Below are 26,412 nucleotides of genomic sequence, written 5' to 3'. Positions count from 1 at the left end.
CATTTTGATTTAGCCGTTGTTCCAGGAGGGCAAAAAAAATTAATAAGAGCAAGAATGACTGTCTTTCCTTGCTTTTCTGTTGTATCACAAACAAGCAGCACATGTATAAGTTACCCGCGCCACTGATAGGAGTACAGCTCTGTCTGCAAGAACATCAGCCTGACTCATTTGTCTTAGACTCCTTACTCACTCATGCCTACTTCCCTCATTACTTAAAGAAATACGACTTCCTTGCAGCCACCTCTCACTTTCTCTGAGGCACAGGGCTTTCTGAAGCCACACTACCAAACTTTGCCTTGTGATTCTTCATGCACAAGCCTGTGAGTTGCTGAACATGTGTGCGTGGGAGTTTGTTCCCACCTCTGTCACCTCCCATCTTCATTAAGCTTCATTTTATGTCTCTACGGAGTATGTAGCTGCGTGGCTCTTTGCGATGTCTGCATGAGCTGACCAATGGCTCAGTCTTTAACGTGCACTTTGTGTCAGCGCTTGACATATTTTTGCCAAAACGTGGAGCTTTGAGTCACAAACTGCTTGTGCTGCAATATTGTGCAGTTCCGTTTCTTTTTCTAGGCTAAGCTGAAGAGCTTAACACCATCAGGAAGCACTTGATTAAATGTGAGCAGTGTTTTTAATCCGTTAAAAGTGACATCAAATCCAGAAAATAAAATAAACCAGAAACTCGGGGGGTGGAACGAAACTCGGGAAGCGTTATGGCAGTTTCTGGGGGCAACTTCACCTTACTCCTACTCAGTGACTCACTTTCAGGAGACGAGGGTTCACACCCTCGTGAAAAGTGCTCTCGCCTGTGAACAGAGTCAGTGCCCTTTGCTTCCCACCACAACCATGAATAAGTCACATCACACTGCATTATGAAACAGCCATCGTGAGGCCGGAAGCCATCGCACGCCTTACCATCACCGGGGATGATCCTGAGCGAGACTGTGTTCCCGGCTTCCTTGATCAGGTTGACGATGTCAGAGTGCGACTTGTTGGTGATGGAGCAGCCGTTAACGGCCAGTATTCGGTCCCCGACTTTCAGCTTCCCGCAGCGGTCCGCCGGGCTGCCCTCAATGATGCGTCCTATTTTGTGGGGCATGGCCACACAAGCATTTCCAGCTTTTGTGTTAATAAACATGTTTGTTTTGTGTGTACATTTTGCACGTCATGATGATTTGTTCGATTGTGTTGATTGGTTGTATCGATTTATAGTTTGGAAAAAAAAGAAGAGGGAAAGAAAACAGGGAGAAAGAACGAAGAAAGGTTAATTATGCAAATCATTGCGTCCCAGTTCACCCACAGAAAACCAATAAAGCTGAGGACCTGTTGAAAAATACATATGCACTGTAAAGTATGAGGAGAACAATATAATTTACAGGCTCTTTGGGACAATGCAGGCGATGTGGTAATCAATGAGCAGTGAAGAACCACTCCTGTTAGATAATCAACTAAGTGAGCTTGACCAGCTCCGAAATCAGATGAATTTGGATATGTAGATGTTCAGAGTATACTGCAGTTGGAGTTTAGTCAGTGCAAATGCTGCAAGAAATACTTGCAGCAGCAGATTGACAGTTTTCAACACTGCACGTCTCGTTTACACAGAAGCTTTGAACAGACTCAGGGGATCTCCAGCTCTTCTCACCCTCCCTCCATGTTTTTCCCTTTATCTCCGCTGCTCACGACACTTTTCCCTCCAGTATTTTTTGCGGCATCCATATTTATTACATCACCTTAGTTTACCCTTCTTGTGTCTCGATTAAAAAAAAAAATGCAGTTGTATTCTGTCAGTCTATCTAAAAAATGAAATATGGGACAGGGTGTGTCAAGGATTTAATACCCAATCTGTTAAGCACAACACTAACCCCCAGGTCATGGGGGTAGGAAATGGGGGGGGGGGGGGGGGGGGGGCGCAAATGGACTCGTGCAAAGGGATGTATGCATCACTGATGTATGGGAGACAGAATCAACTGAAATTGCTCTATTTTCTCCACTAGGGCTTTTAAAAAAAACCCATCTAGCCTGCTGGAAGAATCCTTGCAGCAATGTCATGCCATGTTTTTATTTTTGTTTGGCCTTTTTTTTAGTAATACACATTCCTCTTTCAGATTTCAGCTCGTGTCCCACATGGTTAGAATCCATTAGAGCAGTGAGTGCAGGATGCTACAGCGTGATCCTAGATCAGTGAGTGAAAGCACAAAGTCAATTCATCTCATTCTCCCGAGAGGAACAGTGACAGAGCAGAGAAGGGGGGAGCCCAGCGAGGAAGCAGCAAAAACAGGCACCTCAAAAGTAGAAGTAGTCTAGACGTGGTTGTTGACTAGCACCGTCACAGGTGTCATTATAAATAACTCATTAATTCTTGCATCGCATTTTGCAGAGCGACGCCCTCAGCCTGTGGGATCTATGAAATATTCCCCAGGCACTCAGCATGGGTAACGCGTCATCCATTCTTGTGTTACGCCTATGACAGACCACAGTACATCATCATAATGGCTACTACACAGGGGACCTTGCTATGACATTCATGTTTGAAATTCATCACTCAGAGGTTAATACCAAATTTGTTCAAGGACGTCTACAATTCCTCATCAGTGCCTGCCTCACGTTAATACGTGTGATTCTGCTTTTTTGCTGCGATACATAAATGGTACGGACAGCTATGGACTGTGCCGAGTATATTTCAATTACATGCTGAATGAATTGGTGAGGGCACCTCCGAGGCATCAATGTGGCGTTTGTGATAAAGCTGCAGCCGGTTCGATCCTGAGAGAGTGCACTCGCACACGAAGGGTTCCTTTATCCTTAAGCTTATGAGAGTCTGTGACCTCAGTCTGTGGCATTAAGCACCCTCCTGTTAAACACCTCCCCCCTGCTGCGTATAAGCAGGGGAAACTCAGTGGTAAATATAAAAAAAATATGTTAATTCTCTAAGCGTCAATCATTTAACTTTGTAGTGCTTTCATACTATGTATGGATGTGTTTTGCTGGAAGCAGTTTCATGTACCACCTGTCAGTTTCTTTGGGATGAACTGTTTTGGCTTTAGTTGTAATAAAGAAAAAAAAAAACACACACACACACACACACACACTCTAGAACGTACTAAGGTTGATGTATTTTTTTCTTGCCCTCAAAATGCAGTAATTCTGGGTATACACTGTTTTTGTCTCTGAAGCTGGTGATCAGAGGATAATCTATAAACTAAATTGAGCACAAGATGCTGTTCGGTGCTTTTTTTTAATTAAAGAAGTTTCCATTTATTCCGTCATTTACTCATTATAATCATTTCAGTACATTCTTAATAGTCACTGGCATACACACGTGTGCGTTTGTATATGATCATGACCGGAATTTTCCTTATTTTTGAATTTTTTGCCCATCCTGCTCACAGCCAGAAAGTGAATTAATGACAGAGACATAAGGATAGAAGAAGATGAAAACATCACTTGCACCAATTCAAATTACAAATGCCCGAACAATCAAACTGTTAAATCTGATTAATGTCTAAATTGAACTGTCTGTAGCTTTGAAGACAGAGCCGGGCTATAGTAAACAAAATAATTTCTCTTGTCAGACTGAATTGAAGTCGCTGTCAATCTCAACTAGCTGCAGCTCAGTCTGCCTCGCTTACCAAAGGTGGTTCCAGCATCGGGCCTGGAAACTGATGACACGATGACAAAACCGAATCCTTCGTTCTCTCCTCGTTGGATCTCCACATCGTACGGTTGCAGGGAGGCCGGCACTACTGCGCTACCGCTGCCTCCTCCGCCACCACTGCCGATGCCGCTGGTAGATCCACTTCCAGAACTGACAGTGTTGAGTGAGTTCTGGCTCCCCTGGGGGGTCCGCTTGCCCTCTGTTAGACTCGGTGCCTGGGTGCTGCTGTGGTGGGAGGATGCTGGTGATGGAGGGACGTCACCTTCTCCTTTTGAAACTTGGGATGAGGGGAGTGAGAACAGACTACATTTCAAGCAAGAAGCGTGGGATATATTTGCATAAACTACATGTGACTGTGCGTGAGTCGTGCATGAATGCACACGCTTAAGTTTTATCTAAAACTTTCCTCACCTCCATATCCAGGGCTCTTGCGTCTGACAGTGAGGTTGACATGACCCTGTTTGGCGGCCTGCTGCATCAGCTGCACCACCAGCTGGTGAGACTTGCCCACTACTGCTGTGCCGTCCACACAGATGAGCTCATCGCCCGACCGCAGGCGACCATCCTCATCTGCTGCCCCGTACTTTACTATATGCCCTATGTAGATCTGCCAAAGGGAAAGCACATCAAATGCATGATGTAAATGTATTGCTACAGATTAATTGCATTAGCTTAAAAAACAAAAGATCATTCAAGACACACCGCACTGAATCTGTGTGATTTATACAGCAGCTTTTCAAAGTTTCCCGTTTCAGTACTTCAAAGTATTTGTGGCTGACACAGGAAAAACCAAAAAGGCCGGTGCAGCCTATTGGGGCGGTGGAGAAACTAGTGTGCTCTAGGCATTGTGTGGGAGAGTACACAGGTCTGCCAGAAACAAGTGCACAAATACCATGCAGCATGTTTGGCACAAACAACAAGTACTAACTCCTGTGGGGCAGACCTGAAACCTGCTGCCATTTTATTTCACTATCTGCCATCCATTCGTCTTCTCGAAACCTTCTTTAAGACAAATATATGGCACACAACCAGAAGGAATGGTGGATAAGGCCTTTGCTGTTCTTAACAAGCTATCTATACAAATCTCCAGAGAGCAACAGCTCCAGTTAAAGAGAGAGAGTGATGCATTAGATCTTTCTGCTATTTGGTTTAAAGGCAGACTGAAAGAGGCACGGGAAATGTAAAACACAGCGGAAACTAATGAAGCAAAGAAACTGTTAGGGAACAGAGCATTTAGTAATGGTTGTTGTGGATGGATGTATATGTAAACATAGTATTCTCATTCACAAGCAATTATAATAAACTGATGAGACTTAAAGTGAAGGAAGACTTACAGGCTCCCCAGGCTCATTTCCTCCCAATATGCGAAAGCCAAAGCCTGTATCCTTCCGCCAAAGGAAAATGTCCTGCTCCTGGCAATCTGGCACTGAAACACAAGAGAAACAGTGAGGACTCCATGGACATCAACAACCAAACCCAAACCAAAGATTTGCAGGTTCTGCTCAATTTTTTCTTCTAGAATCTATTTAGACTGATCACTGGATCCTTTTTTCTCTGATCAAATAGTTCTGGCTCCTGTGTTTGCTTGATTATGGCAAATCTGCTGATCAATAAGGCATTTGCATTTCTAACAGTGTCAGAATGAGAGCAGGCTGGATCAACAGCTGCTTGCTCCTGCCTCGTGCTCCTGTTCAGAGCTCAAACTAGGCTGCCAGGTCTCGGGCTGTCACCTCATCACACTAGAAATCTAGAACTCAACGCAGAGCCCTATTATTAGCTCTCATTTACAGTCAAGTCTTTCTTGCATGCATTAATTTATAGCATCTGCCTCCCATGCACTATTTCTGTACACACACACACACCTCCCCCTCACATTTGCATGCACGGACATGGCAGACTGTGGAGGAGGACACAGGCAATTTGGTGTCAGTCTGTTCAACCCACAGGGCCAGTATGTACAGAAGGCACAGGCCATTTCTTCCTGCTCTGCCTGCTGCCTACACGGCTGCCACGCAAGGCCAGTAGTGAACCCATTAGTTTCAGCTTTCTAGGTCCCTCGATAAATTGCCTGGTGTGAATTAAACTGCAGCTGTTGGACTTGTAATTAACCCTCTGCTGACCCGCAACTATAGAGTAGTGATCAAAGCTCGCTGTAACTAACAGTGCTGCTTTGTGACGCTTCATCATGCAACAGGTAACCTGAATTCCCAAAAGCTCACCTTTCAGCCACACTGCTCTGCCACTGAAACTGTGCTCTTCTGGTGAATGCATGAATGCACCTACTCAAAAATTCAAGTTGGGTTCACTCTTATGTGGCAGCATGCACATGAATAAACATGGAAAGAGACAGAATCTGGGCCTCTTTTTCATTCGGCGTCTCCCTCTTGTTTCATTGTGTCGCCTCTCCTCCCCCACTCAATGGAAAAAAGGCTAGAGCTCCTTCAGGGGTTATCAAACAGATATACCAATCAGCTACAGCTTAAAGCAGACCTCTCCAGGCCCAGTTAATATTTAATCAGCAGCAGTCCTAGATTCTACAGGCAGCCATGATTGTTAATGCACTGCAATACACAGGATGTGGGCAGCTTGCACATCTGGCTGGGAACAGTCACAAATGTGTGACAAGCTAATGCAACAGACTTGCCAGAGACATCACTCTCTCTATTACAATGCAATCGCTGGCAATACTGAGGTTTATTTCACAGCCCATACAAATCCATCCTCCTCTTAAGTATCACCAGTGGTCCAAGTACAGGAGGCGTGAACGATGTAATTCAGCCAGAACGGGCGAGTGGAGTGCTTCTTTTTGAGGATATCACACACTCCTCTATTTCTTGCAGACTCTTCCATTAGAAACACATAAGTGGTTTGACACCCTTACAGTGTTACCCAATGAATTATGCAAGAGTGGGCCGTGACTGCAAATGATATTGTGGAATTTTATGTGGAGACTGCCCACTTTCTAGTGTTCCAGTTTTGAATTTTCTGTTTTCCCTTCAGTAAACATGGGACAACACATAACTGTTTGCCTACTAAATACATAAATACTTTCTTTTATAAACTTTAGGGAAAGACGATGGTAGTTGCACATCATCCTTTGGAAAACCAAACCGGGTGTGTGCGACTGACATGCACAAGCGCCACAGCAGCACTCGTCAGCTGCTTTTGTGCGTTTTCAAGGACGCTTCTCTCTTGGAGGCACCTTTTGTCACAGGATCAGATGTGACTGGTAAGCACACAATTGTTGAGCAAACAAACTAAAGGCATTAATGGACACAAATGTGCAGGTAAATGCATTTGCTGATCTACTTTAAACAATCAGAACCTTTTCCAGGGCGTTTTTTGCTTCATATGGGTCAGCGTAGTGGGAATCTTTTCTCCTACCTACATGTCTAATCCACTAATCACACAGTAGAGCTTTTTACATACCACTAAACTGACATTGCTTACTTACCTTCAATTAAATAATGTTAAATATCATAGCATAGAATTTATAGAATAGAAGCCCGCACACAAAGGAAGGAAACATTAAAAAAAATATGTGGTGAAAAGCCTCAGATCTTTAAGGAGATTATTTTTTCCTTTTCCTTTTCATCTTGAATCTAAGCCATCGCATCTATACTGACAGGCTGTACTCATTCTTACAGACGGTAAAAAAAGAATAAAGAATAAGTCCTCCTGAATTTTTAAACTCTAAAGTCTGCAAAATTTTCATATTCTTCAAAAAATTAAAAATTAAAAAAAAATACTCACGTCGACTCTCATACATGCTCCTGGACTGTGCCCAGATCTTAAAGGGGTCTGGCTTCTTCTGGAGGGTGAGGGTGCCATCTGCGGGATCCTGAGGGGGCAGACCTGGCAGGGGCTGGGTGGGGGCAGCAGGAGTGGGAACCACCGCCTCACTGGGCATGACAGAGGGTGGGTGGCTGGGAGAATCAGTGTGGGTGCTGCGATGACTGCACACACTGTGCTGGGAGCTGCTCTGGCTATCTTTTCTTTCTAGCTGGTGCTGGGTGGACAGAACAGAGAGAGGGAGAGAGAGAGAGATTGAGGTGTGTGTGTGTGTATATAAGCGATGGGGGCGGATATAAACATACATGCAGAAGACGGAGATAGAGGGCAGAGAGACGAGAAGAAAGAAAGAGCAGAAAGTGAGTCAGTGTTAAGGGTGACATAGAGGACAAACAAGACTACTTAGATATAGAGTTGATGGAGGACAAAAAGAGAGAAGTATCCAAGGTCATCTTTTTTAGATGCAGCAGAACATCTCCCACTTTGACAAAAAAAAAGAAAAAAATCTCGCCTTGGTTTCCATGGTTGCGAGACAAAGACAGACAGAAATATGAGGGAATTTTAATGAACAAAGATATTGCCTTTTATAAACCCTGTGATTCTTTGTTCATTGCAGAAGGTTCTCTGCATGAAAACAGAATCAAGGTTGGTCTGAGTTGAAACAGGAATGTGTGCCATCTGGTTTGAAAGCAAACTAAAGTCTCAGCTGTAGAGAAAATAACCCACTGAAATTGGTGTACAGAGTCGGTCGTTTTAACTGAATTTTTTATTTTTTTTGTTTACTTCACGGTCAAAATCGCATGACAAAATAAAATGAAACAGTCATAGTTAATTCTATCTGTTTAAGCATCAATGAAAATAACACCCATAGCACTGAATGCTTGGTTTGAGATAAATAGAACTACGTTTGTATGGTCTAATAATGCAGTTCTATACCTCAACCTTTTGTTCTGTTCCTGTAAACAGAAAACGTGCATAGATGTTATCATGTTATTATTTGCTGATGTTCTTTTTTTAACAGGTTATAACTTTAAAAATGTTTCTACGGATAAAATTACTAATAATAATTCTAATACTGAAAAAGCACAAATGTGACTACTTAATCACTTTTTCTGATATGAATAATAAAAAATGAAAAGATATAGAAGTCTCCCAGTCTCTCACTTATCACACTATATGAGATGAAGGGTCAAATTCCAGTAATGCACTGCATTACAGCCATGTGAAATTGACTTCTTGTTTGATCACTGCAGACTTGCTTAATGAGTTGAGACAGCACGGTCTCTCTTGCATATGGAAGTTTACTGTGAGCATCTATTTAGATGCTGAACTGGAGGCAAAGCGGTTGTTCTGGGCTGACATGAAGTCGCATGCAGCGTGACATTTCACTGACATAACACAGAGGGAGGGAAAACTGGCTTTTCCTCAGTGGAAAGCTAATCCAAAGTGACAGTCAGGCTAGGCCACTATTGGTCCCACTCAACCCCCTTACAGTGCCCACCCCCTCCTCCATCCGCCACACCATGTGATCTGAGTAGGTGACACCCACAGCTCTGACGAATGCCATTTTGAAACTAATCCTAATCCCAATATCCAGCAAGCTGAGGTGAGGCTTTTAATGTTGATGAAGAGAAACTGGTGCAAGGTTGCAAGGATTTCTGCTTCTCAAGTGGGAGGAATTGAACCTGCAACTCATCTTGGTGGCTCTCAGGGGGTAAAACAGGGTGACAGTAATTTGAGATGTACTTATTTGTTATCAGGCTGATGAGTTGTAAAAACAAAGAAACATTTGCTTTTTGGACTCTTGAATACCTGCACTGGCCCACAAAAGACCCCTCACATTGCCCGTCCAGTTTTTCTAGTCTCTTTTCTCTTATCAATAACATCTACAAGATACATTACAATCTATCAAAGTCCCCCAATCCAGCTTCTCCAGCTCCCTAATTGTTTGATTCCAGTGCACTTTGGAGACATTGTCCCGTTTTCCCTCAGAGTTAGCCTCAGTGCTCCCTTTTTTATCTGTGGGCCATCACAGGCATTCACTGCTGTGGGCCAATCCATTTTTCTCGTTCTCCTCCTTTTTCCCTATCTTTTCTTCATGCTTCTTTCTCCCATTCTCCCTCGTCTGAGGCTGTGTGCCCTCCCCAACAGCTGGTCAATGTTACACTGCTCTGCCTAGGCTATGCTTAATCAGTCACAGGATGGCAGCATGGCAGGAGCGGAGGGATATAAGGAGAAAGCGAGACAAAAAAAACAGATGACAAAAAAGAGGCAAAAAAAGCAGAAAAAAAAACCCTGAGAGAAGGATGTAGGGAGAGCCAAAGTGTCAGACTGGGAACGAAGTAAAGAGATATGATGGCAGTGGGAACAATGGGAAGAATTTCTGAAACTGTAAAAGCGGGAGTTAGCTATCATATGTCTGTCTTTTGTTCTTTAAATAGCACTCTTTTCACTCAGTGGAAAGCGCAAGGAAATGTACAAACACGAAAGAGTTCATAGTACTCACCACCAGCTTTGGACTCCTCTTGGCTGGCACCACTCCTGCAAAACATCGGCAGAGAGACAGAGAGAGCATTAATGACCTGCGGTGCTCTCGCCTTGTCCCCTCTTATTAAAAACTCCCCAGGACAAACGGATGAACCCTTGATTCCTGCTGCAGAGCAGAGCGCAACTGGCCCGGTTCTGTCTCCTCTTCCTCCTCCTCTCTGTTGCTTTCTCTCTGAGCAACACACTGCGCTAGGCTGCTCGCTAATCTAAGTGATCTCCGCCCCCCTACGCTCCACTCCGCGCTCTCACCCGTGCTGCTAGAAGAAGAGCTACTGATCTATCCGCATTAGACGGGCTGACCGCCTGCCGCAGCCTTGTACTGCTGGTACAAGCTACAGGTCCTCATAAGCAGCCACAGTCCTGCCTCCACAGCAGCCGTCTCCAGCACGAGAGTAAGGGCTCAGCAGTTTACGAATCATGTCAAAGGAAAGCCCGAGTTTCTGCCTTACTATGCACATCCTCTTTGTAACTACAGAGCTTTTTTCTCTCTTCTCAACTCCACTGTTTAACTCAGTGCTTACAATGAGAAGGTTTCCCTCTCTGCCCTTCTTCTTGTTCCCTCCCCCGTCTCTTCATATGTGCACCATGACTTGTTGTGCCTCTATCCCTCTCTCTCCCTCTCTCTCTCTCTCATATATGTGCCAGTTAATACTGTGTTAAGAATCACCAAGACGATCAATCTCATTTGTGCTAATGAAATATTAATACATGGAGCCAGCTGTCAGGAGAGATGTTTCACAGCAGACTAATATACATTCCCCACATAATAGCCTTTCCCCACATCCATCACAATCAAACAGTTATTCAGTGGGTGTGCTCCTTTACCTCTAAGACCAACCTATCGGCTCAGACTCCACCTGACTGCTTTGACCTACACACAGCTTGTGAATCGCTTTCCAAGAACGCTAATTTCCTGTCTTAAATCACCTTTGCCCGTCTCTTACTACGGCACAGCGCGCTGAGACAAAAATAGACAAATGAATGCATGAACGACGTGAGGCAGGATCGGGACAAGGAGTTGCCGTTGCCACGGCAATCAAGTAGTTCTGTATACAACGATGGCAGTCCGTTTTGTTAAGCATAAGAATTGAGCAGCAGTGCAACATATCTATATTAATTGCAGACCTTTGATCTGTTGCAGACAACTCCTCCATCTATGCTGTCAAGACCAATACAAATATAAAGCAGCTAACGGACCGGCACATGCAGGGATTATTAATGGAAACTTCCAGTGACATTAAAACACGCAACAACATGCAAGCATCCATCTTAGGCTCTTTCTGCTGCATTGGCAAAAAAATCATTAAATGTTAAAACTCTGTTGCTGCAAAGCCCCTCTCTCTACGTGATTCATAATTTATCCCTATTTTCTCTCTCCCTCTCGCTCATATTATAGGGGGGCAGCTACTGGAGCAAGTAGAACATCTCACAACTGCTGACGTGCAGAGGGATGCTTGTTGGTTTTTTTTCTTGAGCGAGAGAGAGCGTCAGAGTGAATGTGTGGGTGTGTCTAGCCCAGGATGGACATACACAACAAGGTCAGATTTCAATAATAATGGTTTCTTTTTACAGCACTGTGGAGCCAGTGTGGAAGGTTAGTGAAGATCCTTAACTTTTAAACAACCTCTGAAAATCTCCAAGCGGGCAACAACGTCACCATAATCAGCATTAAGGGTATAGAAATTGAACTCAACTATGGCCATACGGTTGATAAATTTGAGCACGCAACTAAAGGGGAATAGAAATTAGAGGAACAAACTCATATTGACCCCTGCTCTAAATTCATCCACCGAAGCGTGTGCCAGCTAGAACGGTAGCTTTGCATCTTCATGCGTGATGCAGTCTTTAAATCTGCTTAACTTAATCTAGCATTGTGATGTTGATGTGTTGTATGCATGGAAGTCAAAGTCGATTGGATCTGTTCGAATGTAACATTTATGAGCAGTCGAGGCTCAGCGAAATAAGTATGCGGATTGCATGTTTGTGCACACACGTAGCTCACAAGAAGCATTAATAAATACGTAGAGCGATACACGCTATATGTGATGACGGCACGCATTCAAGAAGGTGAGCGGTTATTTATGCAGAGAACACACACACAACATTTACATTAGGCACCTGTTCCATAATCCTGTTGTATTCCGGTAAAGCCATGCTCAATATTCCATAAATAAATGTAGTTCTCTTTAAAAGACTCTGAAATGATGATTAAGAACAAAAGGCCAACTTAAAAGGTAAGCATTTATTAATACTGAGACGACCTTTAGACGGAAAGACTAAAATAGCATCCATTAGCATTCATATGGGAAAGGATGTAAACAATCTAGAAGTGGCTTTGAGTATCAGTGTCTAGAAGGCAGATTCCTCTCCTTTTACAGTAGAGAAGTATGCTTGTGACATCGCACAGCATTACAGATAAAGACGTTAATGGCTTAATTACTGAACGACTCTCAAGCTGCACACAAGTGTTTTTTTACTCACTTGCTTTGGATTCCCAGACAGTTACCTACTCTATTCTCACACTGGCATATCTGGGCATCACATGCACGTCGTACTGGGACGCCGGCAGGTTAAAGACTGTTTAGTGTCCAATAGTACTTTTGTATTTTTCAATTTTATATTGTCTATGTCTATTTTCACATTAGAAAGCTGCAATATTACAACAAACCAGTTGACATTTGTGTTCAGTAGATTGAAAGTCCATCCATCCATCCATTCACTTTCGCTTATCCTTTTCAGGGTTGCGGGGGGCGCTGGAGCCTATCCCAGCTATCATAGGGCGAGAGGCGGGGTACACCCTGGACAGGTCGCCAGTCGGTCGCAGGGCCAACACACAGGGACAGACAACCATTCGCACACACATTCACTCGCACATTTACACCTAGTGGCAATTTGGATTATCCAATTAACCTATCCCCACAAGCTGCATGTCTTTGGACGGTGGGAGGAAGCTGGAGTACCCGGAGGGAACCCACGCAAACACGGGGAGAACATGCAAACTCCACACAGAAAGACCCCGGCCTGATGGTGGAATTGAACTCAGGACCTTCTTGCCGTGCAGCAACAGTGTTAACCATCGCGCCACTGTGCTACTGAAAGTATGCATGTAAAAGAAAATCCTCTGTATGATGGAGTAGGTTTGACCTGAGATAAGGTTTACCCCCGCCCCCCTCCCCCCATTGTCATGTAGGTAGTAAGTATGCATGCAGGGGGGAGCGTTCTTTTATCTTGGAGTGACAGGCAGTGAAAAAGCTTGAGGGCTTTTTTTAAACTGAATCTGCAGCACTGTGAATGGCCCACTATTTCAATGTGCAACTGATGCTGTGGCCTTGGTGGGTCTATGCAGAGCCCACACAGAGTGAAGAGTGCGAATGGTCCTTCCTCCAGGTTTTCTATAAACATGGTCAGAGGGTGTACAGCATGAGTAATGCTCTTTAGCTGAGACAAATCTGTAAATATTTGTCCCTTCACTACATATAAGAATTGTCCCATTATCCAATGGGGTTCTCTCCATTCATCTACCCTAAATGATATTGCCTTCACTTCCTCTTCATCTCTTATCGCATTTTCCTTCTAATGCCTTTATTTCCTCTCCATTTTTATTTCTCCTTTCTTCCGGGTTTTCATTTTCTCTCGTCTTTCTCTCTGTCTCTCAGGGGACAGGAGCTCTATGCACGATTGTCATGGCAACAACGATGGGAAGACAAGATGGAGGAGTCATAGTTGGCCTGGCCTCCTTTACATAGAAGAATCATGCAGTTGAGAACACCAGATGTTATCTTTAAAGTTTTCTAAGAAATTTTTTTTTAAATGTATTAAAATGCTAAAAGGTATATCTTGCAATCCACACTTCCTCATTGCACATTAGTCACATGAGAGTGGATTTATTTGTACAGTGGTTTTAGATCAGGGCAGGTAAAGTGATAAAAACCTATACTAGTAGAAATTAGACTAGAATTTAGGAAAATACCCGCCTGGCTCGAAAACACTATCCACAACTATGTTTTGGATTTTTAATATCTTCTGCTATGCAGGAGTTTAACATGTACTTCCTTCACCTGTCTAATTTTAATTGCACACACATTCTGCCTTCCTCTAGATCTAGACTCCTCAAAGTGTAGCCCGTAAGGCCGATAGTGGAGCAAGAGTGTAGTGAGGAAAGAACATTTTAATCATCCATAGTTCATGTCGTGTTACTATCTAGCAGCACAGGTGGTGACTAAAGGAGTGTTTTTACTTCACATCTGTTTTAGTCTTCACAGCAAAGTGAACCTTCCCATCTCAGAAATACAGCAGACATTAAAACACTGCAACAACCACATCCCTAATGTTAAAAAAAAACAACCTTAAAACCTACAATGTCCAAAATAAACCACCATCCACCTACACCTAAAGTTTTTTTGTTTTACATGAAGCATTTTTATTCTGTGAAGCCATTCAGAAGGCTCTCTAAAAATCAGTCACCAGAACTTTGAAATCCTCTGCTCGAGATGTTCGAGAACTACACATTTGGAGGAGCAGCGATTGCCAATGTGGCTCTGCTCATTTCACTGTTATGTCACTGCAGGGAGCATTACAGTTATTGCAAATGCACACCCAATGTGTTCCGTCACAGAGCTTCTGAACTCACTGTGCACATTATCTCACATTAACCACCACCAAACTGCCCTGACACAGTTCAGAGCAATGCTGCCTCAGAGCGACAGGGACAAACGAGTGTACGACTCCAGAAGATGTTTTCTCACTTTGTTGTGCATATGCGATAATAGAGACAACTCAATCCGACTCTTAGAAAACAACAAACAAACAACAACAAAAAAAAACTTAAACTATGTTTGGTTTTGTTTTGCACATTTTCTCAACCTATGAAGATCTATTTCTAGTTTTGCCACAGAATATTTTGTATTAAAAGAAAAGCAGGCTAAAAATTGCAGCCGGCGTGGGAAACAGAAAAATAGCTGTCATATTTGAATGGAAAACAATCCTGGTGATAAATCACTGTGATGTTCTGACCTTGTGATTTGCGCCTTCTCCTAAGACCGGACTCTGCTGACTCTGAGTCAGACGACGCAGATTGATGAGTCACAGATGAACAGATTAAACTTCTCTTCTAGCTGAAGTCCACCTTGTTCCTCCTCCTCCTCCTCCTCTCCATCTCAAAAACCAATCCCCTCATATATGCTCCCCTTGCTGAACTTTCAGTGCTGTTCAGCAAATCTCACACTCTCTCCTCTAATCCGCCACCTCCAGTTTCTCAAAACATGATCCCCAGTTCTCATATTTCTCATCCTCTGCTTTTCCTCTTATCTCACTCTTTTTACCTCCTATAACTGTTGTTTCGGAACAATTATGCGCTGGCTTCTAGCGATCCTTGAAAGGTCACAGCATAAGTCTTAGAAAACAGAGCACAAATCTCGATCAGAACAACAGTTACAACCATAAACTATTTTTCATATTTATTAGTTAATCTGTCACGTACACCTACTCATAATTTACCATAATGGCATTTTAAAATCACCTAATCGACAGCTAACGTGATCTAGTTATCGAACGGACAGCTTTTTGATAAATGCCTTCAAAGTTAATTTTCTTTTGATCAACTAAAGGTGGCTTTTTACACTCTTAAACACGTGCATTTTGCTTCCAAAGGTATCAGACTTTCTAATTTTTAAAGTGGTCTTGAGCAATAGCTCTCCAGGATTTCCCATCCTTGTACCTGACCATTTTCTGAGGAATTTCCTTTTTTTTTGGGTAAGCCACTTAATACTGACCTATGAACTATTAAAGTATAAAAAGGCACCTAACTGAGGATACTGTGATAAACCAGTATTTGTGTCAAACAACTTAGCAAAGAACCAATGTTAAATTGTGTCTTTAGGCGCGTTTTTACCATAAACCTTTTTGCAAAAACACATCATTTGTTACCAATTTTTTTTATCTAAAATCAACAAACAATCCCGAAGTTAACAGGTCTGATTTTTTGCACAAGAAATTGAGCTATTCCCAAAGAGATATTAATGCAAAGCTTGGCACACGTCTTTAAAAAAAAATTAAATACAATTTGAAAAAAAACAAACAAACATCTATCTACAGCAGATGAACACAATCAAGTATGTCTCTAAAAACAGGAAAAAAATTCAGCAAAGATGTGACTCATCATCTTTGCTGGATTTATGGCCCCTCACTTGATCCATCTACTGTTTACTCATCAAAAATGGTCTCGGGCTGTCAAGAAGCTTGACTTCTTTAGGAAGGGAAACAGAAGTACCAAACTACAAATATCTGGACTGAAAAATCAGTGGCAACAGGTATTAATGGCAGTTTTTTTTCACTTTGGTTCAAATCATTGTCAGTAATGGAAGGTCAGAAGCCATGTGTGACCATGTGTAGCCTTTATAGCCATCTGTAAAACATAAGGCAGATCGAACCATGGTTAGGGACTGGATTTCAGCCAGTGGTGTCAGAATCGATGGATGCAGGAAAGTATCATCAGATCAGTGCTATCTATCTAAGTGGCAACGGCTTAAGTTTCAAACATGATAATGATCCCAAACACACTGCTAATGCAGGAAAAGCATATCTGGGTAGAAGAAAAAACTGATAATGGAACAGTATCAGTCATGGATTGGCCTCCTCAGAACCCAGACCTCATTATTTAAAGATTGTGGGATCATCTTGATAGAGAACGGAACAAAAGGCAGCCAACTAACTTCCTAAGAAGAGTTTTGAGTGTCCTTCAAGAAGCCTAGAGAACTATTCCTGAAGACTACTTGAAAGAAAAATGCAAAGGCAGATTTATATAATGTGTGCTCAATAGTCACTTGAACAGCTACTCTGATAGTATCATAAGATGGTCTTTAGTGAAATTTGCATTAAACATACTTCAAAGATGTTGCATTGGTCAGCGCACACTGCATGCTTGCAGATGTAAGTCACATTGTAACAGTTTTGTCCTTCTCTCTGAATTTTGCTCGAGGTCACCTTTTGTCATCAAAGCTTTGAACTGGCAGTCTTTGTTTAGAGGCTTTTACGAGGTTTATCTCACAGTTATCAATGTTATTCTCAGACAGCAGCCCTGCGCTAGACTGGCAGCCTATTCAGGGTGTACCCCACCTTTCACCAGATGACAGCTGGGGTAGGTTCCAGGTACCCCGTGACCTTGAACTGGATGTCAGCTGTTAATAAAAGGTATTATGCAGCAGCCTGTGGTTGTGTACTTTGTCCTTCATCACCTGGTCACTCACCTGATCCAACAGTAATGGCAGGTTGATATCAAACATAATGGAGATGATCTACGTTGCTGTCAGTCACCAGTGACTGCCTATGGCCTCCCTCCTTACTTTTGCACCTCTCCCTCTCTGCTCTGTCAGGGGGGAAATACTGCTCTGCATCCATATTATTCTCTCTCCCACACTGGTCCATAATGATGCTGACATTTAACACAATACAGTGGTGTTATTCCAGCTGCAGTGCACAAGGTCAGCTCATTAGAGGACATAATTGATGTGGGGTGCAACCTGCCACTAATACAGATCTGGGTCAGCCAACATGAATGACAATTTAACAACAATAAGGACTCAACACAAACGAGGGACCTTGAATGTCATTCAGTAGCCACGTGAATACTCTAAACTCTGTCACGCAAAATGATTTGTTGACATTTCAGCGAGAGAAACGTTTAACTCCGGGTCGTTTCAGGTCAAAAGTGCAACATCTTGGAACAAGATTGGCTAGGGAGCAGATTGAGAAATGAAATGGCCACAATCACGTCAACACAACACCCCCCCTCAAAAAAAACAACCATTATAGCTGAAGCCAGAAGCAAAATTGTTCAACAATGACTTTTCAGGATGCTTTCAGGACCAAAGTAATTTCCAGGGTAATTTGGAAATAAAACACATCAAAACGGAAGATGAGAAGTCACACCATTCGCTCAACATGTCCAATAACTAACATCAGGTAGTAAAAGCGAAGGCCGACTCTGATATACGAGTCCCTGACCTAACGTGCTCCTCCTCTCCTCCCCTCTCATTCATTCATCTCAGCTCTTACCCGTCCTCCCACTCCTTCCCACACTCATCTGCTCGTCCACAGTCATTCTAATTCATCCCATCGTCTCTTTACCTCTTCTCATTTCATCCGCTCTGGTCTGTCCAATTTTCATTCTGCCACCCACTCTCCTCCTCACTTGTCTCTGCTGCCTCTCCCCCCCCCTTATTACTCTTAGTGTGCCAACTGCTCAAGCTGTTGTCTGTTCAGCACTATATTCTTTTGTGTATTTGATCTCATAGCCTTTCATGTCAAAACTTGACTACCTGCATCTGTTTCTCCGCCCCTGTTGATATACATTTATAAGACATGTAATACATACCTCTCTGCACCAGCATAGTGACCTCGCTGCCTCTGGGACATTTGCTCAGCAGGTCCACCACCTGGTTGTGACTCATATTTTGGACATTTCTTTTGTTGACCTCCATCAGAATATCTCCCTCCTTTAGGCCACGGCACCGCGGATAGTCCACTATTTGCTTGACCCGCTGACCCCCCCCTGTCAGGCTGTCAGCAATGGTGAAGCCAAAACCTTTGTCTCCCTTCTCCATGTGGATAGTGATGAGCTCGGGCTGGGTGGCTATGGACGAGGCCAAGGTGACCACATCGCTGGTGTAGCCGTGTGAGCCGTTAGACGCCACCTCGGCTGACGGGCTGTGCGGCCGTGGCTCACGCAAGCCGTTAATGGGTCCGGCCTGGTTGGAAGGTGGGTCAAACGTTTCCTGTCCATTGACGATGATAGGCTCTTTGTCCAAAATTGCGACCGAGGTCACCAGGCTAGTGTTGGGGTCATCAGGGTCAAAGGGCAGCGGGTACCCACGACATAAAGACAGATCGACCATGGAGCCGATTGGGATGGATTGGAAGATCTTTACAACCTGAGCATGGGTGTAGCCCAGCACAATGGTGTCATTCACACTGACTATGACATCACCTGCACAAAGAAAGATCACAATATTGGTAATGTTGCCGTTTACAGTTAAAACCCCTACCAGGCCAGATTCACATTACACTGTTAGTGATATCTGGCATTAATCACAGCTGTGTGGCAGTTAGACTCAAAGAATAAAGAGATGGATTCAGGAAACGACAACACAACGTTTTTAAAAAGAAAACAGTGCCCTCTGTGGATGGTGGTCATGTACTGCACCTGTCTCCATCTTGCCATCCAAAGCTGCAGGCCCATCCAGCACTAGACTTTTGATCTGTAGAAACTCATCTGGCTCGTCTCCTCCAACCACAGTAAAACCGAAGCCGCGGCAGCTTTTCTTCAGCTTTGTGTTAATAAAGGTTCCTTTCAGCTCTGCTGGGTTTCTTGTAAAGAAAGGTTTCCCCCCTGCAGAGTGGGGCAGAAACAACTCTTGTATCCATCCGCATAACATACATTACAGAACACGAATAACTTTTAGGTGGCATGTCGGGAATTTTGTCCTTCAGATTCAGAAGTCACATGAATTTACTGCAGTTAAATATGTGATGACTATAAAAATGAAAGAAAAGGCACAGTTGTAATTTTTAGTGGAAATGAAAACAAAAATGAATGTTTTCGAAATTACTTTCCTGTTTTCACTCAAACAACACTACTGGTCAAACCACACCCACTTCTCCAGTTGGTATTGAAATTTACACGATGCATCTTTCATCATTTCTCGGTGTAAAATCATTTTAAAACATGTATTCTGAATGAATATGCCCCTAATGTTACTGCAGAATTCTCCTAAAAGTGTTGCATTTATTAGGTTGCTTTGCTTTCACAGCTCTGTTCAGTTCATCCCAAACCAACTTGATGGGTTTTAAAACTGGACACTGTGTTCGTCTGGCATCCTTTGAATCCTACTTTCTTATTATTTTCTTTGGTTTGTATTTGTTTGCAATATACAGTATGCCTTTTTACAGTACTACTTCCCATCTCACAATAATGCATTGACGGTCGAGGTACACATTTTTCTTCAATGCTTTGTATAATAACAGAAGTTGGGAAATTGGCAAGATTTCTTAATCCCCGACAAAGGAGCTGTTTTCTCAGAAACTGACTGTTCTATGAAATGTACCATTTAAGGCTATTAGGTGGACTGCACAGTATTTTGTACAGGATGTAGTTTTGGGACTCTTAAGAGCGCATAATGAAAAAAAAAGTAGTAAAAGGCTATTTCTCAGCCAAAGCTAAAAATTCCCTCGACAAAGACACGAAATCAGTTCCAGAAGGCTTTCTGGATTGGTTTATGATCATATTTTTTCAGTTTGTTTTTCTGAAGATTGTGTGAAAAGTCCAATTTTGCTCTATTATAAACTGTATAGAATCCTTCCAAAGATTCGTGGATTCACATCCAGATCCAAATGGACTCCAAAAATGACCTCCTGAGTAACGCCACCCACAAACAGACAAAGAAAAAGCAAGCTGAAACAACTCCTTTGAAAAAACAAATAGTAATAATATATAAAGTCTATAAACATAATGATTTACGTTTGACTCCTGTAGGGACAGGAGGTAGAGCTGGTGGGACCTGTGGGTCCCTGTAGGTCTCCAGATGGTTTGGTGCGTAGTTTGCCAGTGGAGCTGCTGCAGAGGAGTGCTCCTCTATCCACTCTGCACAGACACATTTGTATCCAAACGTTAATCCACACACGCGCGACACAGAGGTGTATTTACATGCCACACATGCACACAGAAACACTTAACAGCAAAATACACACAAACACGGAGCTGAAAGGAAGTACTATTCATACTTATCTGTACTTCTACTAGTGTTTTTTTGTCGTGTATATCATACTGTTGATCTCAGCAAATGTTATGCAGCAAAATTATATCCGTTGTTGCAAAAGCGTCATATTACAAACACTTTACACAGTCTGAGTGTTAGTACTGTTAAAACAAATGAAAACAATTAATAGAAATGGATGTTGTTACTCTATTATTCTTTGACTTACATCATGCAAACTGTGAAATGCAGTTAACACATTTTGTGGGTTGTGGAGCGTGTGAAGAGTAATGTTTTCATGCAGTCAGTAGCACTTTTAAAAATATGCTGAGTTACTTATGAGTGAGTCACTTCTGTTCTTATGGACATACAGGCAGCTTTCAGTGACGCCGACTTTAAATCACGGCAGTTGTGTCTGTGTTGCGTTGCCATTAGACTGTCTGCCACTGTATTGATTTTTTTTGCGTACCTTGAACAACAGTGACTTAAACTGAGTTGATCATATCTGAGTTTGAATGAATAAATAATAGACAAAGTTTACTTCTGAGAGAAAAAAAAAGAAGAGATACTGGAACCAATCGAATTTGCTCGTGGATTGGCACAGCTAAGAAATAAGAATAGAGCATATGGCTATAAAGGCAGAATACTGTTGCATTAGTATAGCAAGCAGGCCAGTTAATTTGCTGCTAATATACTGCGTTTCAATGCATTTTATTACTGTTAGTGCATCATCGTGAGCCCTTATCCTCATGCATGTATCTTTGCCTCACCTCTTTCAGTCTTTTCACCCTCGACTGCCAACTCAAAGTTTTTGAATCTCTAAAGTAAACATCATTCTTGCCTTTTAATGGTAATGCAGGATAAATGATCAAATACAAAATGGCACTTATGACTATAAATCACATAAATTAAAACCTAAACATCAAAGACAACCCCTGGCTTGGGCCAGTTCTACTTTTGTGAAACGTCCTTATGAGATTCCTTTTGTAATCCTTTGGATTTCAATTACAATAATATATATTTATATTGCCCCCCCCCCCATTTTCATTAAGTAAGTCAAATTAATTCAGAGACAAGAAGTCTGGCCAAAGCCCTGGATAGTAGTGGACAAACTATAAGGACATGACACTGACAGACATGAAGAAAGAAAGAAATGGTGCCGTGCCAGGGCAGGAAACGAACCTCGAATATACCGCTCACCTTCTGGAGGCTGCGGCTGTTGCTGCTGCTCAAGGATTTTTCGACGCCGCGCCTCCACCACCGGGTTCTCATATTGAGTCTTCCTGTTTATATGACTGAGACAGAGGGCGAGAGGGAGAGAGAACAAGATAATAACTTGGAGACTGATTAGTCTCAGATTCACTTAGGCAGAGAAGAGATTTGTAAAAGGGTGTTTCATCTGGAGAACCCCCGTTTGTCTTTGCAAGCTGCCAATAAGGAGATTCACTTACTCTACATAGTACACCCCATACACCGGGTCATCTATCCTCTCCCATCCTGGAGGCAGCTCTGAAATAGAGAAGGTACACAGCACTGAAGACAAAAATTACATTTTAGCAGAGCTCAGTGGGATAGGGATAGTTTGGTTTGAGTAACACAGTCTTTCAGTCCCACAGTTATAGGAGTAAAACTATTTCACTAGAAAGGACACGCTGCCTTTATCCCAACGATGGATTTTAACATACATGCCAAAAGGGGAGGAAATTGTAGTTTTGGTTTTGTCCTGCTGAGCACTGAAAAACACTTTTCATCGTCCATGTTAAAACTTCAGCTTTATTACCAGGGGTGCACATAAGTGGTCGCAGGTGCACATTCGCTGTCAAAATAAAACACGTGCACCAGATAAGAAGTTGCAACGCGCGTTTGCGTACATAAGATTTTCTGGAGGAGGACAGACATTTGTTTCGAACTCTTAAAGATGTCGAAGAAGCTCCTTTAAGCAGTTACTTTGGTGTTCCTCCACCTCCAAAGAAATGTCAGAAGGAGTCCGAACTGCAAAAGAAGCGCGTATTCTCGGAAAAGTGGTTGCAGGAGGTGAGCTGGCTTCAAACAAATGATGAACACAGAGAGATGTGGTGCAGAATATGCTGTGAAAATCCGCAAACGCGCGTTGCAACTTCTTATCTGGTGCGCGTCTTTTATTTTGACAGCGAATGCGCACCTGCGGACCACTTATGTGCACCCCTGTTTATTACTTTTTGTAAAACTGTGCTTGGAGCACAAACTCTTCTCTTTTCCCTTTACATCGTAAGATATCCAGCTTGTTATTTAATAATACTTTATTACTGGTACCCATGTATTGAAATTCTCTCCAGCTGCCTGTAACCAATTTTACTATCCTCAACATGGCCAAAACACAATAACTGAGAAAATAACACCAAACAGCTTCAAACAAGACCGCAAAGGCATGTGGCTACAAATGCAGTCTGACCTTTTAATAAATAACTGAAAAGCATGATGTAGTTATTTTGCTAAGTATTACCATACATTACATCACTACCTCTGTGAACACACCCCTACACATTGTACACAGACCTAACCACATTTCATGACCACGCGCCTATTAAACTGACATGTTCCCATTAAGATGTTGGCATCTCAGATCTCCTATCTCGCTGTATTTGATTTCAGACAAAGACATTACCTCCTTGTGTTCCTGTGGGCTTCTCTGAAGTCCAGTAAACACTTTTATAAGAGTCTAGATTTCACAATCAATAATCACAGACCGTCTGCATCTGAGCAGCCTGGAATAATAAAGGCTCGAAGCCAGACACTCAGAGTCTTGTTTAAGACTGAGCTTGCGTTCCATTGCATGGCTGTTTGTGTTACTTGCAAATGGGATGAGAATCAGCAGCTGAGCAATTTGCTTGCTTGCGAGAAAACTGAGTGCATATATGTACCTGTGTCCCCAGTGAAACCTCAGTATAACGTATTACAAATGGTACTAGTGCACTTAGGGCTAATAACTCTTCTTGTTCATGCAGTAAAATATCACGTTTTATTGCATCCGATGCAGATTACATGATTCAGATCTCCTAAAACAAACAACAATCTTAGGAAAAAATTCAGGATCAACAATAGCATACAGTATATTTCACTGTAATGCATGTGATGGATAAATACTGTGGTTTCATTACAAGCCGAAAGCCTAGAGAGATATATCTAGATAGAAGAGCAAGAAATATAAAACCAACAGCCAAAAATCGACACGTACTAAGATGCAAGTTATGATGGTTCACTGGACAGATTTATTTGCCATCCTTGAACTGACGCCATCTTCACTGCACTATTCTCACGTGGGTGAAATCAGACATTACACAGGCTTTGTAGTTTGGAGCGGGCAGATTAAAGATTGAACATCCATTCTGATGAGTCTGGCATTTGTATTCTTACTAATAGCTCTACTTGATAATGTTGTGAGATATTCGAGAAAAAAAAAAACATATTTTTTTCCACAAAATCCAGTAGAATATGGTCATCATCCCTCGGCACCCATGAGATGAAAATATAACTTTGCATTAGAGCAGGGGTGTCCAACTCCAGTCCTCGAGAGCTACTGTCCTGCACTTTTAGATGCATCCTTGTTCCGACACACCTGTATCAAATGAATAGCTTGTTATCAGGCCGTTGCCAAACTTGATGGCATGCTGAAGAGGTAATCCAACCATTTGATTTAGCTGTGTTGGAGCAGGGATGCGTCTAAAAGCTGCAGGACAGTAGCTCTCGAGGACTGGAGTTGGACACCCCTGCACTACACCATCATGCTTGTTTGTTTTTTTAAAAACAACTCATTTAAACCCTCGCAGCTACCTTTGCTCTAAACTAAATTAATATATCTTCCTTACAGAATTCAGGGCCTTGGATTTGAAACCGATGCCCAATTAAATTTCCTCTTTGAGATGATCAGTTTTGAATGGCATCTTTGAAATAATATAATTTTAATATAGCAAAATATCCTCCATAAAACCTCCAAAAACCTTACCTAGATCACTCTCCAGGTCTTCTGTATGTATCCCTTCTTCTCCAAGGACAAAGCAGGATGAAACAAAGAAGAGAAAATGAAGAGGAAAAAAAAGGGGATGATAGCAGATGGAAGGTGGATCAAGGATGCAGGAATCCAAAGCAAATAAGGAATGACGTGACCAGTCAGAGAAAGACAAAGGAAAAGCCCTTAGAAAAAGACAGTCTTGGGATATAACAACATCTCAAAATACCCTGAGAAATCTAGTGAGACTTGGGGTGCCATTCTAGATTTCACCACTTGATGGGGCAATTATGCAATTTGTGTTGGGAGTGAGCTGTAAACAAAGTGTCATTTGGAATTAATAAAATGTTTTTTTCTGTTTATTTGAAAATTATGTGTCAGGTTTTGATGACAATAGAGCTAACAACAAGACCAATGCAGCACATTCCAATTTCTAACAAATCTTTCAATCAAAACCAAATGAACGTACTAAAAACAGCACCAGAAATTAACAACAACATCACCAAATAAACAAGAGGAGCCTCACTTCTGAGACCCCGAGCATCCCCTGCTGTTCCTGAACCACTACACAGGAGTGTGGATGAACGCTTTGATTTGATAAATGAGGAATAGAAGCTTACCATCATCGTCACACTCTTCCAGCGGTCTGGAGGCTCTGTCTCTACACCGAGGATCCAGCCATGATGTGGTCTTTGTATTGTGGCTGAGAGGAAGCAAACAAGAGAACCGAATAATTCAACACAGGCCGTCAGACTGACATATAAAAGCACAGCAGGGGGACACGAATGCATCAATGAGAATTAGGAAAAACACGTCAGCAAGTTTACAGCGGACAGAAGGTGTGCTGCAAACACAAATGAAAAGAACAGAGAGGCACAGCAAGGAAATAAACAGTAAGCGACCTGACTTTTCCCTCAATTGTTAAACAAGAACATTCTGTAATTCAGTGATAGCAGAAATGAACATACAAGCTCTGAAAATACACAGCCATGTCCTGGTGTTGTGCCTTTGCCGTGCTGCAGAGAGGACAGAGAGGTGGAGGTAGTCAGGTGATCAGGATGTGATCTCCTTTTGAGATCGGGACATGCAGGGATTAACAGGAAAGCAGTAGCACCCAGGGGGCTGGGCAGGTTGGCTGGGAAGGCCTAAAAACCAAATCAAGTGGGAAGACAAGCAACTGGACGAACAAAAGGGATAATAGTGCAGGTAAAATGCAGAAAACACCGACTACAGCGTGAGCCATGGCCAAAAAAAATGTATAAACAGGCGGCGTCGAGAGTCTGTTGATACATACTCTATGAAGTAAAGTTCCCCGTTCTCAGTATAGGCCATCTCCCAGTTTTCAGGCAGTGGTCCCAGCGGGTCTTCTGGAGAGACCTGTGGTTCTGCAAGGGTTTGCTGCCCGCTTTCTGCGGTAGAGGTGGCCGCATTGTTCAGACCACAGGATAGAGCATTGTCACGTGCAGGGTACGGCCGGAGAATGCCGCTGCGGCTCTCATCCTGGTCGTTAGGGTTACCTGCGCACAGCAAAGGAGAGGGAAAGAGACTACGTACTAAGGATCCTGGGTGACGTAACAACAACACAGCACAACAACAGAAAACAAACAAAATAATCACATTTCATGCATGCAGGAAAGGAAGAGATTAAAAAAAGCAAACATGCTCAGTCTTTATTGTCTTTAGAC

The 26,412-nt window shown here is 42.6% G+C and overlaps 1 protein-coding gene across 10 annotated transcripts in view; it reads right to left on the bottom strand.

Annotated features, from left to right (window-relative positions):
* LOC102787374 (membrane-associated guanylate kinase, WW and PDZ domain-containing protein 1-like) overlaps positions 1–26,412 on the bottom strand; it is an 89,090-nt gene that overhangs the window by 7,511 nt on the left and 55,167 nt on the right. For 4 of the 10 annotated variants that reach the window (XM_087833738.1, XM_087833730.1, XM_087833735.1 and 1 more), the window contains 15 exons: positions 26,022–26,289; positions 25,696–25,743; positions 25,348–25,430; positions 24,725–24,763; positions 22,194–22,251; positions 21,925–22,037; positions 20,508–20,630; positions 19,194–19,379; positions 18,366–18,977; positions 9,954–9,988; positions 7,409–7,664; positions 4,990–5,081; positions 4,067–4,262; positions 3,630–3,932; positions 916–1,119 (listed from right to left, as the gene is read on the bottom strand). In XM_087833738.1, coding sequence (XP_087689864.1) covers positions 916–1,119; positions 3,630–3,932; positions 4,067–4,262; positions 4,990–5,081; positions 7,409–7,664; positions 9,954–9,988; positions 18,366–18,977; positions 19,194–19,379; positions 20,508–20,630; positions 21,925–22,037; positions 22,194–22,251; positions 24,725–24,763; positions 25,348–25,430; positions 25,696–25,743; positions 26,022–26,289 — 2,616 coding nt within the window. The remainder of the gene's footprint in view (positions 1–915; positions 1,120–3,629; positions 3,933–4,066; positions 4,263–4,989; positions 5,082–7,408; positions 7,665–9,953; positions 9,989–18,365; positions 18,978–19,193; positions 19,380–20,507; positions 20,631–21,924; positions 22,038–22,193; positions 22,252–24,724; positions 24,764–25,347; positions 25,431–25,695; positions 25,744–26,021; positions 26,290–26,412) is intronic. The other 6 variants (XM_087833732.1, XM_087833731.1, XM_006796402.3 and 3 more) reach the window with 6 other exon arrangements.

This window comes from Neolamprologus brichardi, chromosome 20, assembly GCF_056152115.1.
Source record: "Neolamprologus brichardi isolate AB-2024 chromosome 20, ASM5615211v1, whole genome shotgun sequence".
In the NCBI taxonomy this organism is placed as follows: domain Eukaryota; kingdom Metazoa; phylum Chordata; class Actinopteri; order Cichliformes; family Cichlidae; genus Neolamprologus; species Neolamprologus brichardi.
Note: the sequence above shows the minus strand (reverse complement) of the source record. Positions and strands in the feature narration are given on the sequence as shown.